The sequence below is a fragment of the Neopsephotus bourkii genome, unplaced genomic scaffold, assembly GCF_033783945.1.
Source record: "Neopsephotus bourkii isolate Nb327-2 ecotype Australia unplaced genomic scaffold, CSIRO-AGI_Nbou_v1 NB_1328, whole genome shotgun sequence".
In the NCBI taxonomy this organism is placed as follows: Eukaryota; Metazoa; Chordata; class Aves; order Psittaciformes; family Psittacidae; genus Neopsephotus; species Neopsephotus bourkii.
In genome coordinates, this window is record NW_026901808.1 from 2,460,604 (window position 1) to 2,476,645 (window position 16,042).

Below are 16,042 nucleotides of genomic sequence, written 5' to 3' on the forward strand. Positions count from 1 at the left end.
TTTAGAAACTCATTTTGAGGCCTGTTGTCTAAGGCCTCTGAGAAAACTATCAGGTGCCTTGGTATAAAATGCATTGGACACATCTATGGTGATGCTCTCCTTATTGTTTTTGGAACTTCTCAGCTAGAAACCCTGGCAAACCCCAGTGTTGGTTTTGGACTTTCTCCAGGTCAGTTCTCTGGGCTTTGCCACATCCCCATCCATTTCCTTCCTCAGATGGTGCCTGAGCAGGATGGCTCTGCCTCCAGTTCCTGTTGTCCAGACACCCCCTCGGGGTTACCACGGAGTAGTAGGGGCCTGGTGACATCACTTTGGGATTGTGAAAGGCTGCACAGCCTCACTAGGGAGGAAGGGATTTTTGCTACTGGGATGCTTGCAACAGCCTGGCAAGCACCCTCACTCTTAATGCACCCTCACAGCACTCTTTTGCTCACAGTTAATGTATTAATGACTTCTAGAGTCCCTGCTTCATTCCTCCAGGATTCGGGGCTTTAGCTGTTCCCAGCCTTCAGCCTGGTAATTCATAATCTAATCAGATTTTAGTATACTCAGAGCAAATGCTATCTAGGGAGGCCTAAATGTGACATCCTGTTCATTTAGGGACCATTGATTTTCCATGTTCTTGCCACCTTCGAAGATGCTCATCAGTCTCCTATTGCATGACCATAATTCATCATTGCTACGTTTACTATCATCTCAGGGTCATAATTTCAGTAGCCTCATTAACCTTTGTTTTCAACAAGAACAATGTGGAGGAACGCTGGCTGGGTATGGTTATCTTCTGGTACAGGGGGTTGACTTAAGCTACCTAACTTTTCCTTTTTTTCTGATGCCTGCTGCTTCTGCTCTTCCATCACTCCATTTCATGTTCCCAAGCACCACTGAGAGCCTTGCTAACAGGCCTGCCTTTCCATCTTACACTGGAGCTGGCAGTGGTCTGAAAGGCTATGGGATTTAGGAAGGAAGGTTTAGCATGGCAATAGGGAGCTTGCTTCTTCGGGGCTCCCATTTGGCTCTCCAGGTTCTGATTCCTGCCATGTCTCTTTGTAATTCATTACCCTGTGAGTAGGCACAACTGGTGAGCTTTGGTGTCCTACCTGTTTCTCAGAGGTGGTCTTCACCCTGCTAAGTCATCCTTGAGGAGTGGGGTCCCGTGGCCAAAGGATTTAGATTTTCAGGCATGATGGACAGATTATCAGTTTCTTCTTAGCTAGCCATCATGAAAGCATTCCCTGGCCTTTTCAGGTGAGTCTTCCTAGCAGTCACTTCATGTTAAGCTGTACGATCGATGTAGACCATCCCTTTCCCCCGTACCAGCTTTGAGCATTGTGTTTTCTGGGTAAGGGATTCACTAGATTGGACAGAACATCTGAGTAGGGATAAAGTGAAAGTAAAGAAGGGATAGGGAAGAGAACAATGGGAATTAAGAACTCTTGGGAAAGGAGGTGTAGGAATGCACTGAGTCCCAAAAGGCATGTTTCTGGAATAATGATTTTCAGTCTGAGGATTCATAGATGGCTTTTAGGTGATATACAAGAGATCACTTGTTGAAAATAAGTCCTGATATCCTGTAGGGTCATGTGTGTATGAAATCTAGAAAGGGATCTGTAAATTTTTTTTTGATCCACAAACTGGAAAAAGTAGAAGTCTGCTAAATTTTCTCTAATAAAGTGATGAGATTTCAATGAACTCGGACAGAAGACATCTATACCAGCACTGAAAGCCTGAAGTCATATGCCAAGAGGGAAGGGGATGTCAACATCGCCTACTTGTTCCTTTAGAAGGCAAAGAGAAGACTAGTTTCTGTCCTGCCTGGGAAATGTAGAAGCCTGTCCCTGGGAAGTGCTGGGTTGTATCGCTCTGGTAAACACTTTTAATGTGTGTGGCAAAGTACCCATCCACATTTACAGAGGTGAACTTGTTCTCTTCGTCTTCAGAAATTCGAAAGAAAGCGTAGACGTTCTCAAACTTGATAGCTGACCAGTGCCACTGACGGCTTCACCTCTTGATTTGTGCCTGGTCTGTGGGAGGCACAGGAGGTTACCTGTGCATTGGTTTTGTCACCTTGATCTCTGTGAACGCAAACTGCCTGTAAATCACTCCCAAGTAACAACCCCCGAAGAGGCTGGCCGTTAGATGGCAGCACAGATATGCTCAATAACCATTGCTGCCCGGAGCTGCTCTAGGAAAGCCTCTCCGTTGCTTTCAGCATCCCCAAGGTATGTGTGTCTGAAAATTTTTCACATTATTTAATGCAGAATTAATTAAAACCTGTAAATGAGGACTTTCATATTATATTACAGCAGATAAAATGATAATTAAAGACAGTAACCACACGTATTAAATTGGAAGCTCTTTCAGAATTTCTTAATGGTGTTATTTTTTTATCCTTCTGAAGGAATTCAGCTACACTGACTAAGCCAGCTCCTTTATTGATGGCACAGATAGCTGCTTATATGCTAAAGGCTCTTCCAGAAAACTCCCTCATTTTGATGCCACCAACCAGCTCAGCTTATTGCCTGAGGAGCATAATGTTTTACATTATTTTCAATTGCCTTTTGAGAAACTCAACAAATACAGCAGGCAGCTAATTGAGTCTCAGAATGTCCCAGTGACACTCCCTCTAATTTCCTTCTATTAATGGAAAAAAACCTGGAGCAAACAGGGAGGAGAGCTAGTTTTCTTTTTCGAACTTAAATGTCTCCCACCTAGCCCATTACTAACATTGCATTGTGTTGGAATCAAGTCAGATGAAGGAGAATCGAGGTGCTAATTGCATACCCGTAAGCCTGACATTTTGCTGACATCCTGGTACTTCACCTGATATGCTGTGAGGAGGCTGTGTTTGAGAATCGCCAAAGTAATGAGGTGCCTATGGCAGAGCAAAACTCCCACTTTTCTGTGCTAAGACCCGATGGGGAGATCCTGAGTCTGTGTAGCTGGTAGTGTAACTGAAATCCTAGAGCATCTTCTGCTGTTAAACTGTTGAATATGTGGTAATCATACCAAAGAGACACCAGCCTAGCCCATAGGAATGTGACAAGCTTTCATTCCCCGCCCCCAAGAAATAGCAAGGTAATAGATTAATAATTATTATTAACAACTATTAATACGTAAATAATTTTACTTATTAATTATCCTTACAACTGTGTTAGGCTAATATAAAGCTAACTTGTACTTGACAAAAAATGAGGAGTAATTATCCATGTTGCTATGCTAATTTAAAACCAGTTTGTGGCAGTAAATTCAAAGCCCCAGTTCACAGCTTTATAGAGCATCTTTCGGGCTGCTTTCCCTCCGCTGATGCTCAAACTTGGAGGCTGGTCTCACACCAGCGGTCTTGGGAAGTGTTTTGCAGCAACTTTTGGAACTGCTCCAAAAAGAAAGGAGCTTTTTAGTGTCTCATAGGCAATTACAGGCCACAGCTCCTCTTGGGAGCTGATGAGTGCAATGTGGCTGCTTATACTTTATTCCCCATAAATGTGTCTCTTGCACAGACAGTGTGACTTTGTGAAGTGGAAAAGCTATGTAAGTGCCCTCAGTGGTGTTAGGGGACAATCTGGAAGAAGGGGAGGATATATCAGTTTACTTTTTAAAATGCAAGAGGCATTTCAGAAGGCAGTATAAAGTGACACTAAGCAAAAAATTAAGAGAGACAGATGGGTAATAGAAAGTGTCAAGGCGGTATCTGATCACAGCAAGCCTTGGCTTTGTGTATTCAGCAGTATGGGACTAATGCTTGATATAAAGGGAAGAGCATGAATTTTTAAACTACATATTCTACTTTCTGCAGAATTTTGGGCCTTCCTTGAAAGTCTCTTCTCAAAATATTAATGGAAGTCACAGATCAAGGTGGAATGGCTGCAAGTATGACTCGTGTGCAGGTACCGCCAGCTACTCCAGCAGCAGGCAAAGCTGTTCCCTTCTGTGCAGAGCTCCTTGGAAAGGAGAAATGTGTAAACCTCTAGGCTTCAGTTCATTGGAAAAAGAATCCATGTTGCTTTCTGGCACTGCCTCAGAAGCTACCCAGCATATGTCTGGCTTTTCAGTGTATAAACCAGTCAGGACAAATCTGTTTTGGTTTGTTTTTTTAGTTGATTTTTTTCTAGTTCTTACTCCATTTCAGATCATCAGAGAATCATCTGAAACTATTGGAACTTGTAAATATTTGAAGGACTTTGGAGTAGCACAGTGAAATGGGCAGAAAGCTGCTGGGCCCAGCATTACATTTTCCTATGCAGAACAGGGGAAGCTGGATGGTGTGAGGGCAGCTGATCTGTTACTCCAGTTGATAGATGGCAGAGTGTGCGAGTTTGGGAATAATTAGACCCCAGTCACAATCATTTCCAGATCATCTCCAGATGCCGATACCATTGTACCAGCATCATGGAGGCAAATACAGTTTGACAAGAAAGTACTTACCTTTTGGTGCAAGCTCTGGGATGATGTAGGTCTGTGACAGCCCCTGATGGCTCCAGTGTAACTTCACAGAATCATAGACTAGTTAGGGTTGGAAAGGACCTTAAGATGAACTAGTTCCAGCGCCCCTGCTATGGGCAGGGACACCTCACACTAAAACATGCCACCCAAGGCTCTGTCCAACTTGGCCTTGAAGACCACCAGGGATGGAGTATTCACAGCTTACCTGGGCAGCCCATTCCAGTGCCTTACCATCCTCAGTAAATGACTTCCTCCTTATATCCAATCTAAACTTCCCCTGTTTAAGTTTTAACTTGTTACCCCTTGTCCTGTCACTACAGTCCCTAATGAAGAGTCTCTCCCCAGCATCCCTATAGGCCACCTTCAGGTGCTGGAAGGCTGCTATGAGGTCTCCATGCAGCCTTCTCTTCTCCATGCAGTGAAGCCAGGAGGAACCACTTTCTGAACTTTACTGTGTCCTCCAAATCACTTGTTTGATCACTTTTTGAGGTTTCCAATCTATTTAGGAATAACTGAGATGTGTTGCCTGTAAAAATGAACAGGACTTCACCGTCCTACAAACCTGGCAGTTCTCAATTTAACTGTAACTAACTCTAATAATTTACACTCTTCTTTCTCTAGCTATAAACTAAGTTTTATACCAAAGTAATCAGGAACTTTATATTGTTGTCCATAAATGCATAGTCAGGCATTACCAAGATTCTTACACTGTGAATATGATTCATACATAGAAATCTCTGCACTCAATAAGGGATCAGATTTTACATGGTCTTTACATATCTTAGGGATCTGTGTAGGTGCAGGTGTGCAGGAGGCAGCCAGGCTTGTGTCTGGGGGAGGACAGTAATCCCAACAACAGCAGCCGTTACCACAGGTGAGCTGGAGAAAAGCACTATCACGCTTTATTTTAGTATGCTACAAAATTCATTGTTGAACTTTATTAGGTACTTTAATACCAAGCATACTTTAAAGTAACAAAAATTATTGTTATTACTTTTTACAGAAAATCAGGTATTTCAACAGTTTTCTTTACAGTTTGTTGACTTAAAAAAAACCACTACAATTGACAAGTTACAATGGATTGGGATGTGAAAGGGGGAACATTTAAAACTATAAAACATACTATTCATACTGAGTCAACAATTAGTGATGGACATTCTGGTATGTCTCTCCTGACTGTGTACAGATGGTACATATTCACCACGCTGCCCTGGCAGGGTTGCGAGGTCTTGTGATGACACCTTTTTTGCAATGTTCGTATATATTTAGAAAGGGATTTTACATTAAACAGTCACCATGATGCAAAACTTGGTAAAACTTAGTAGTCCATAGCAAATTAACATAATACAGAGAAACCCTGTTTCAGTGATTCTGTCACAGCAGAAGTGCCATGACTGCAATAACGTGGGATAGAGGTAAATCTAAGGAGCAAATGAAGACAGTGATAAGATAGCAAATCCAAATAGTAAACCCTTCGGAATTTGGCTTTGGAGGTGAGAGTGCGGCTGTGAGCCAACAAGAGCAGTTGAATGAGGATGGGCTTTACTGAGACGCCATTTAACAGGGACTCCTAATGCATCCGGCCCTTAAGGATGTGCGTTTTCCAGCTGGCATTGGTTGGTCTAATCACTGATTTAAAAACTTGTCAGAAGTGGGACCTTAATGAGCTTATGCAGCCTTAGGTGTAAACTACTTCATTTTAACCTGCATCTCCTTCAAGTCAGCAGCAGGTACTGGGAATATGTTTATGGTGGTTGATTGATTTGGGTGGGGTTTTTTGGCCAGCTCTAATGCTGGTCCTGCAGGTGTCAGGAGAAGAGTCTCCTATGCGCTGTTACAAGAGCAGATTTGAATTAAAACAACTTAAAAACCCCGACAATGCTGCCAGATTCACACATAAATTTACTTGGCAGACATCCACATCAGTGTTTAGTCTCTAAGACAAGGAGCACCACGGGTACCTTGGTAGTCAGATGGAAGAGTTCTCTAATTCCCTGTGTTTATTGACTTAAGTTCACTTAAACTTAATTTCTCATTCAAAAATATTTTTTTCTGAGATTCATACACTAAATCCTGCAATAATCTCTACTGTGCAGCCAGTAGTTAAAACCCAGGTTTTTTACTCATGCCTTCAGTGTATTGTGTTATTTGGGATCAACATTAGCAATGAATTATTATTTTAGCCATTTCACCCAAAAGGGAAAGAATGAAGCAACAGGCTTAAGCAATCTAAAGATTTTTTAGCAATGGAGTGTTCATTTTGGGCTGTATTCAGCTTTGATATGCAGAAGAGGAGGGGAAAAATGCAGGGAGCAGCGTGTTCCTACCTGGTCGTGCGCCAGGAGAAGGCATGCCATGCTGAGACCTTTCAGAGAAGAGCAGAGGAAAGGGTGTTCCTGCTTCCCTCCACTGCTCTGTGCCTGATACTTGGCATCCAGGCCTTTCCCTGGGGTCTTTCTTGATACCCTGTGCCTCCCTTGTTTAACTGCTCAGTGGCTTCTGGCAATGATGGTGCCCTTTGAGAAGTGACCCACAGAGCCCCATGTGGAAGGAAGCATCACCCCACCAGTGTCGCAGAGCTCTGCACACCTGGCCCTCACACAGCTGTTTGCAACATGTATTTGCTTGCCAATCTTTTAATTCATGTATTGAGATTAAGGCCAAAAGGGACCATTGGATCACCTCACCTGACTGGCATTAGCATGGGCCACAGAATGTCACTCAGCGGTTATAGGAAAAGAATAGAAATGCCCTTGCAGTGAGCAGCTGTATGTTACATTTAAGGGGTAAATTACTTTCTCCTGTTAGAAAAAGAAATCAGTGCTTTTATTTTGTCACTTCAAATGCAAACAATTCTATGCGTCTTGGGAAATTATAGTATCATGATATTCAGACATACCTTATAGTATATATGCTTCACAGAACTAGAATATAGGTCAGAAATAATTTTTCAGTCTCAAGTTTGTTACAGACATAGATTAATTGGAACACATATGCAGTAAAAATTGAGAAGCTTTACAGTTTTAGTCAACTTATTATACAGTGAAGTAGATGAAGTGCAGCAATGCAGCAGTAAAAGTTATGCTTTTCCCTCTATGTGATGGAAACATTCAGAAAGTTTATTTATAAATGCTAATTTAAGAGAGATGTCCTATCTGCTTCTTGGCTACTGGGATAGGAATAGTCTGGAGTTAACTGCCTCTCTACTGTGAAAGGTTTTAAAGCTTTTTGCTTTCCGTCTGAATAAAAAAATGACATTTACAAACCTCTTCAATGCATATATATTACATATGTTTATCTAGCAACAACTACACCCCTTTTAATTTATTCCCCAAATGCGACTTTTCATGCATGTCTTCTGGATGCTGTATTCAGCAACAGTTTCTAATGAGCTGGTGTGTAATCCATGATTGCATTTCTCTTCTGAAAATCACTTCCACGTCTGGCTGATCTATATTTAGAAGGTGGTGCTCACCCATCAGGCATTTTTGCACTCATCAGCGTTCTTCTCTGTCGGAGGCCCTTTCCCAAGCTTCTTCCCATTTTAATGTTGATGTACAAAAGCTGTTATTCGTTTTGTTTTGTGCTCATTCTAGTGAGGATTGGCTTAGTAGGACTGTGCAAAACAGAGAGAAGAGAGAAGCTGTTTTACTGCCAGCAAACATAAAGATGTTCACGCTGTGCTTGGCTCAGGGCAAGCCTCTGATCAATATTTTAATAGACTTAATTATTTGCATTTCCATTTATCATGAAACGTGGCAAGTTTAATCTTCAGATATGACAAGGGTTTCTAAACTGGAATTCTTAAAAACCCGATTTTTATCAGCTTATCGACGGGGAGTCAAAATAAGGAGATTATTTAATCCGAAGTTTGAACAATATGAAAATAAATATGTAATGTGTATGGGGCAAGAATGACATTTGCTAGATGAATATCATGAATTGAGTTAAAATCCTGCCATTCCTGTTCTGTATCAGTAACTTCCTTCACTCCCCTGAGAACACAATCTCCATTCATAAACAAGGCAAAATAATCCCTTGTGTTGAATTCTGGAGGAGCATACTGCAGTGGGGACAGACGTATTTTCAACCCAAACTCTCCCTTCAAAACTAATTCCCATCCAGTTTCCATATACTGTAAACAGAGCTGTATATGCAGGAGAGCAGACAGGGGCTGCAGTGGCCCTGCAAACAGGGCGATGAAGGCTCCTCCCTCCTTACTGGAGGTTACTGCCCATATACTGGCACTGGAGACAGCTCTTCGGAACAGGGTCTTAATGAGAAAGTCTATTTGCAAGTACCCCCGTACATGTAAATATAAAATCCAATGCCAGCATCTGGCATTGAACAGAAGGTTCTTCTTGCACCAACAGAGCTCTGCAAGTTCATCATTCGCTAAACTCTCCTGCATCACTCAGACTAAACCGTGAAGTTATCTGGCAGGCAGCCACCCCATTGCCTTCTGTGAAAGGGTCACTGGCCACAGGTCCTACAAGCCTGGGGGAGAGGACAGCTACCTTCATCACAACCCCACTCCCATCATCGTAACACAGTGGACTCTGCAGGATACAGCTGGAATGCAAAACTCGGAGGGAACCACAACTTTTGTGAAAACAAAAAACAAAAGAATGAATTTCATTGTGAAATGACAGTGAACTGAGAGTTTCAGAACTAGAAACTCTTAAAAATGTTACTATAAGAAGACTGAAAGAAATATATCTGTCCCCCATTACATCATTATATGGAGTCGCCATTTTTTTCCCATTCCCACCAATCTCTCACACACCTTGACTCTCCTGATCAGCTTGCCCTACTGCCAATTCACCCACAGGCACCAGTGTGTATGACACTCCAGAGCAGGATACCCAACCTGAGAGCTCCGGTTGTGGTATCATGAACTGGTGAGACAGTCAATGGCTACCCCTTCAGCTGCAGACCCTGGTGCCTGCTTCCCCATCATCTTCCAACAAATTGACATTTATTTCAAGAAAAATTTGTTTTGGAGGAAAATTATAGCCCAAACTACCCAACATATGTGTGTAGTCCAGATATATTTACAAAGAAACTTTTAATTGATGTTGCTGAGACTAGAAAGTAACAAATAAACTGCAAAAAGCGTAAGTTGAGCTAAGAAGGGCCCTGCAGAAGAAAAATGGATCAGTTTTGCTTTTGTCAGAAAATGAATGTGAAATATAGTGCTCACTGTAGCAAAAACATTCTTATGATGCGAGTATGTAATGGGGATGGTAGTTTCCTACTGTAAAATAAAACTTGCTATTGAAAGCACCATGAGCTTTCCTTCTCCCTTTTAAACGTGTAGCAAAAATCAAGGATAAACAATGGATGAGAAATGCACACATTTGTGATAAATAAAATCTATTAAAAATGGTCTGGTTCAGGAATTTTGGTGTATTTTACTAATATGGTTACTAATATAATTAGTATGGTAATTATTAATACAGGTAAGTAGCACTACTAGATAAAAAAAAAAGAAAGAAAAGGTGCTTTAGGGTCCAATTTGTTTATCTGCTAAGTGAGATATGGGGTTTTATGAGCCCTTTAAACTGAAATCCAGGGAAAGCCAAAGTTGCATGATGAGGAGCATATGCCCTGATACTCCTAGGAACAATCTAAATTTAATAAAACTGAATAAACCATTTATTTCAATTATTTTTAATCACAGTTTCATGTACCTTTTCTGTTAGGGTGGTGAGGCACTGGAATAGGTTGCCCAAGGAGGTTGTGAATGCTCCATCCCTGGCAGTGTTCAAGGCCAGGTTGGACGAGGCCTTGGGTGATATGGTTTAGAGCGAGGTGTCCCTGCCCATGGCAGGGGGGTTGGAACTTGATGATCTTAAGGTCCTTTCCAACCCTAACTATTCTATGATTCTACCTGTGTTATTCAAATCCTTAACAGCACTTACTGGATTTCCAGCAGTGCTCAGTGTCTCAGTTGTAACATACTGAAACCTTTATTAGTTCTCCTGACAAATTTTGTGCACAAGTGTTATACAAAGGGAAAGGAAATTTAATAAATGCCAAAGGTGCCTAGTTGATAAGGCAGAAATAAGTAATTCACATCCAACACCCCTCAGTCTGCTTCATATCACATCATAGGCTTTTGACTCCTTGAAGTTTCCTTTCTTCGAGGTACTTACAACCCTTTTCTAGTGCTGTTGCCTAGAAATCAGCTAATGAAAGCAGCCTTCATGAAAGCCGTATTACCCAAACTACCCAGGTGCTCTGCTGTTAAATTCTCTATTTAAAGTCCTGACAGGCTGCCTGTTAGGCTCAAATCCTGACAACACTGTTATTATTCATATTTGACCCGTTCAACTCAAGCAGTCGCTTCTGTCGACTGCAGAGCTAGGGAAGAGTCAGCCTGGAGTGATTTGCACATTTTAGTGATTATGTACAGTTTCAGAGAGATGCCAATTATATTTCTTTGTTTTGAAGATTAATCATGTGGAAATGTCCAGGTTGCTCCCTGCCAAGGTATGAAGCACATACTGAATTTGAGACAGTCCCTTACATGCTGTTACTATGAAGGCAGTCAGGTAGATAGTAATCATACAGAAAAAGACAGACCTTCTAGGTCTGAATACATATTTTCTCCAACATTCTTAACACCTTACACCACTAATTGTCACCAGCCGTATTTATGTACTTTTCTTTGTCATTTATTTGAGTGGCATTTGGAAAATAGCACCTTTCCAAGAGTTAATCTTTTATTTCTGTCTCCAAACACACACAATTACTGAGCTAAAGAGCAACTGGCATTCATGGTCACACCAACATTGGTGCTATTGCAAAACCGCATCAGCTGGCAGAGGCCCATGGGCTAATGAAGGACCAGAGATTTCTTCCCAGCACCTCCACAGTATTCCTCTAGCCTAGAGTGCAACATTATCTCTCTTGAGTGCTGTCACTGTGTTTGGTGTACAGGAGGAGATGAAGAAGAGAAACATTACTGCGAAAAGTCTGCAATTGAAAGCAGACATGCTGAGGCACCTTGGATAACACTGCTGCCCAGGCAGTAGGCCAGAAAAATTTGGACATGTTCAGTTTTAATGAGGTGCTCGGAGTTCTTGCCTTTCTGCCTATGACCTGGCTCAGCTCCTTGTAACCACAGGTAGGTGGTTTTGTTGTTTACATCAGGGTTGGTGCAATGCTAAGTGTGTTAAAACTCCACTTGTAGTTACTGCACCCCGAAATTCAAATAGCAACATGCATACAGGGCCTGGGCGATATCCAGATGTGCGTAATAAAAGGCAGGAAAAGCAGACAAATGCCTAGCTGCATGGGGCAGCCAGTGTTGGATAGTCACATCTCTTTGAAGATATTCCATTTATAACACATAACAAAACCTATTTGAGTGGCCCAAGAGAATGATTTTGTTTTCCACGTGATGAGAGTGGAATAATGTGTATTCCCATTTGTCTTGTAAGTTTTTGCCTACCCGCCCTGGGTGCTTTTTCACTCCTGATGCACTGAGCATCCTTTGCCCTGGCCTCACTGGGGGGCTGCTTATGCATTGCTCAGAGAGCCACCCAGAGCAAACACTGTGCTATCAGTAAGCAGCCAGGCACCAACTTGGGTCCTCTCCACACTTGTAAGAGTCCTGGTGATCCAAGCTGAAACCCTAGCAAATGTTTTGGGGACGCTGTCCACAGATTGTCCTGGAAATAGCTGTGTAGCCAGGAGGTGAGGTTGTTACGCTCTCTGGTGCCTGCCCCTGACCTGCAGTTTAGACTCAGTGAGGGGGGAACATGGCTGCCCTATGAAGATGGAAGGAAGAACGGACAGAAATTCCCCACCTGTTTTGCTAGCAGCCCTATTTCAGTGTTTCACTGCTCAGCATCTTCTCAACCAAACGGTATAAATGACCTGTCCACACCACAGCTGCCGCAGTGCATTTCCCCCTTCTTCTGGCAATCCAGCAGGCAGGATCTGGCATTACAGCTACTGAAGACCACCTGAGAGGGCAGGGGTTAAGGACAGTACACAGCAAACCTTGAGGACTTACTACAACTTTGACAAAACTTTGGTATTGAAACTGTGTGATGGTTTTGTCCGCATGGCACTAGAGGAGAAGCTCATCTCAGCAGAAGGGTGTGAGCTGGCTCTTCTGCTGCAGCACTTCCTTGCAATAAAATAGACTTGAATCACATAAAAATTGATGAGGTTTTTAAGCCCCGTGAAGCCAGAGCTGAGTGGAATGCTGGGGCTCCCTCCATCTGCTGGGTGGTATTCTGTGCACCCTGTCAGTGGCAGCAGCTGAACTCCTGGGCACAAGCTGTAGGAAGTGTTCCCAGGGCTGTAGGAAAGGGTTGCAAGAGCATCCAAGAATTTTCTCAATGTCTATCAGAAGGTGGCCCGGGTTGTTTTGCAGGCACCAGGCTCACATCACGGCAGCAAAAGGGCATTTTTAGCATCTGAGGGGACGCTTGCAGGGCCATGAGGGCAATGAGTCAGACAGCATGATGTTTTGTTAGACATGCTTTTCCAAGAAGAAACAGAAAAACACTGAAGGATCCAGCCAGATCAGTCCAGATTGCTGGTATCCATGTATGACATACAGCTGGACAGACCTTTGACATCAGCAACTCATATACTGTCATTCAGAAGAATACATGCTTAATGCTGCCAGTGACCACCCTGCTGGCCAAGTCCTGCCCTTCCCTGCCAGGCTCTGGCCAATCCTTGTAGTTTTAAAATGTAATTTATTTTTATATTTCTTTTTTCCCCTTTTGCTGTTGCTGTGTGTGGAGACTGACACGTGACAGGAGGAAATGGCTGTCAGTTCAGAGGCTGTTTGTCTGTAGGCAGTGTGCTATGGGAGAGTAGTGACACGGCAGGGAATCATTATGTTCTGGGCTTTTGTCTCTTACTTCTCCAGATAGAATGTGTTTTGAAGCTGTTAGGACAGTAAGTAAAATACTTCAGGGAAGATTGTGGTTGTCAAGACAAAGTGATTAAAGAAAAAGAAAGGATGGAGCAATTAAGTCTGACCAGCCTGTGCTGAGTTATCAACAGAGAGGTGTATCTGGAAATGAAGTGTGGAGCCCAGGGTGTGTCAGGACAATCTTTCGGTCTGAAATACCCGTTTGTGGTCTTGAGGTCTTCAAGTGCCTGTTCTCTTTCAGATGGAAATGTTGAGAAAGGTGAGGAGACTTCTTGGGAGGAGAGAGAAGAAATTGGGTTTAGAATTGTATCTATCTCACATAATGTCAGTTCTCTGAGAGTCAGGCATCGGTTGTGCAGCTTTGGGTAGTCCTTGAAGAGGTACAGAGCCCTCATGGTGTGACTGCTTTAATCTCAGGGCAGTTCCCAGGGTGGATGAGGGCCATTGGCTCCTGTGGGACCATAAACCTGGGTGAGACTGGAGGCCAAAATCTGAGATGGACTAAGTGAGGTGTGGGAATCCTGGAGTTATAATTATCCTGAGCACAGTGATTAACAGCATGCATGGAGACATGAAGAGAGAAACTACTTCCCACGCATAGGAGATAATCTTCAGCCTTAAATATCAAATTATTAGGCAGTTTTGGATTAGTTGTTTGTAACAGGCTGTCAAAGATCTCGTCTGAGCACAGCTTGAGGATGGGTATTTTTAGTGCTGTTGGGGTGTGCAGTTGAGCACCACGACTGCCTTCATGGGGGAGGAAATGGCTTTCTAGAAGGTGGGTCTAAGATTTCAACCCCAGCCGTGGGGGGCTTAGACAGCTTAAGGGCTCTTAAGGGTCTGATGTAGGAATGCAAGGAGTAGGGCGGCCTGGTGGAAAGGGGTGAGCCAAGATACTTATGACAATCAGGTTAGCTGCTCTGGTCGGTGAGACCATGTCTAGGGGAGCAGGTGAATTTTGACTGCCGATCCTGAGAACCAGGGTTAGAGCAAATTAAAGAAAGCAGTTTTCTCATTTGCCAATGATCCTCCTTCAACTACAGCTAAATATAACCCAGTGGCAGTGACAAGCTCTGAAATCCTGAATAGGGGCAGGCTTCAAGCTTCCCTGCCACCCTTCCTAATCCCTGGCTCAGGTGGCTTTCCTCTGGTTGGAATGCAGCTCCAAGAATACCACATATGTGTCGGTGAGAAAAACAGGAGGAGAGCAACAGGCAGAGGGAAGAGAGACCTCTCCAAGGATGGAGCAAGTCATAGCTGTCATCCCTGTCATCTGCTGGCACCAGTTTGAGCTGATGGAAATAGGGCTCCGTTGGATGATGGCTGTGCTACCCATGCCTTGCTACCAACAGCTTTTGGGTTCCTCAGCTGGACAGCCTGGCGCTGCAGTGCTGTGCTTCCTGAGCAGGCACCACCTCCCCTCTGCTACCATCACACACAGCCGAACAGGGGAGGAGGTTGTGTGTCCGCTCAAGGTGGGTACCGAAACACTGAGATGCAGTGATCAGATCCTGCTGAACAGTGGGCAGTGTTTTCCTCCGTCTTAATATTTGTTCTGTGCCTGCCAAGGAAAGGAAGATTTTTATAATAATGAACAAACACAGCAAAAAGACTCCTATTTTTAATCCTAAAGAGTTTTCTTTTACTATGGAGCACCACAGAGACGCTCCTTCCTCTGGTGGTCCCTTTCCAGAAGGCTCATCAATTTGTTTTTTGTACTTGGTGATGTTTCTGGCAAGTTTGGGATGGGAGTCACGTCTCCAGACAGGTTTGCTGGCATGGGAGATCTAGTATGTTGTTGGAAGGACTGGAGAGAAGCTGAAATGACTTCATCAATAATGTCTTTCACATGAAATAGCTTCCTGCTCTGCAGAGTTGTAGGCTCGAGTCAAGCAAAATCAGTTACTTGTTGTTCATCTATTTTTATTTCCTCCGTGTGGTTTGCTGCAGTCTTTTCTTTGCCCAGATGGCCGAATAAATTGCTGTCACTAAACAGGAGTCCCTGAACAGTGGTGCCCAAACTCTTCCTGTTCTTTAACTGTTTAATGAGAAAATATTTTACTTTATTTATATTCTGCACATTTGCTGGAGTTGTTTTTCAGTTTCTCTCCTGGAACCCAGAGGATTCAGAGGTATATTTCTTTGTTTCATCAGCCTTCAAGCCACGTGATCAGATGCAGCTGCAGAAGGCTCTGCATTGTCTTTGTTTAATAATGTGATGAACTTTGATCTGTACTTGTTTACTGCGAGCCCCTCTGAGGATCCAGCCATGGAACTGGAGGTACCTCAGTAAGATCCTGGGCAGCTTGGCCAGAAAATGTTTGGATTGTTATTGTGTACTCTTAAGGGGTTTTTATCTTGTTACTATCAGTTTATATCTAGCTCCATTAGCTTTCCATCTTCCAGGGGTTCTCTTGTGCTGGGCAATGTCAGAAGTTGACGCTGGCACACATTTGGTCTGGGAAAACAAACCTTGTTGACATTAGTATAAAGCTGTACTTGTCCTGTCTCGGCCATCAGGGAGGGCAGAAGGCAGTGCCAGGGCCAGCGTCACCTGCGGGGAGCTGTGAGCAAGCCTGAGCTTGGGAAGAGCCAGTCACCCATTTGAGTGTGGTGCTCAGGCTTCACGTTGGTTTGAGCCTGCATGTCTGTGCAGCAGAGACAGAGTAGGAGTTCAGCCCTGGGAGAAAGCCAAGA

At 43.3% G+C, this 16,042-nt stretch overlaps 1 protein-coding gene and 1 long non-coding RNA gene across 4 annotated transcripts in view; both read right to left on the reverse strand.

Moving 5' to 3' along the window:
* Positions 1 to 5,315: 5,315 nt before the first annotated feature.
* LHFPL3 (LHFPL tetraspan subfamily member 3) overlaps positions 5,316 to 16,042 on the reverse strand; it is a 250,533-nt gene continuing 239,806 nt past the window's right edge. For all 3 annotated transcript variants that reach the window (XM_061366327.1, XM_061366325.1, XM_061366326.1), the window contains one exon: positions 5,316 to 8,056. Coding sequence is in view for 1 of the 3 variants with exons in the window: in XM_061366325.1 (XP_061222309.1) it covers positions 8,028 to 8,056 (29 nt within the window). In the remaining 2 variants the exon portion in view is untranslated. The remainder of the gene's footprint in view (positions 8,057 to 16,042) is intronic.
* Positions 10,002 to 12,905, reverse strand: LOC133219186 (uncharacterized). The gene is made up of 3 exons (XR_009727371.1): positions 11,498 to 12,905; positions 10,334 to 11,352; positions 10,002 to 10,133 (listed from the first exon to the last, which is right to left on the reverse strand). It is a non-coding gene; the product is annotated as an uncharacterized LOC133219186 (long non-coding RNA).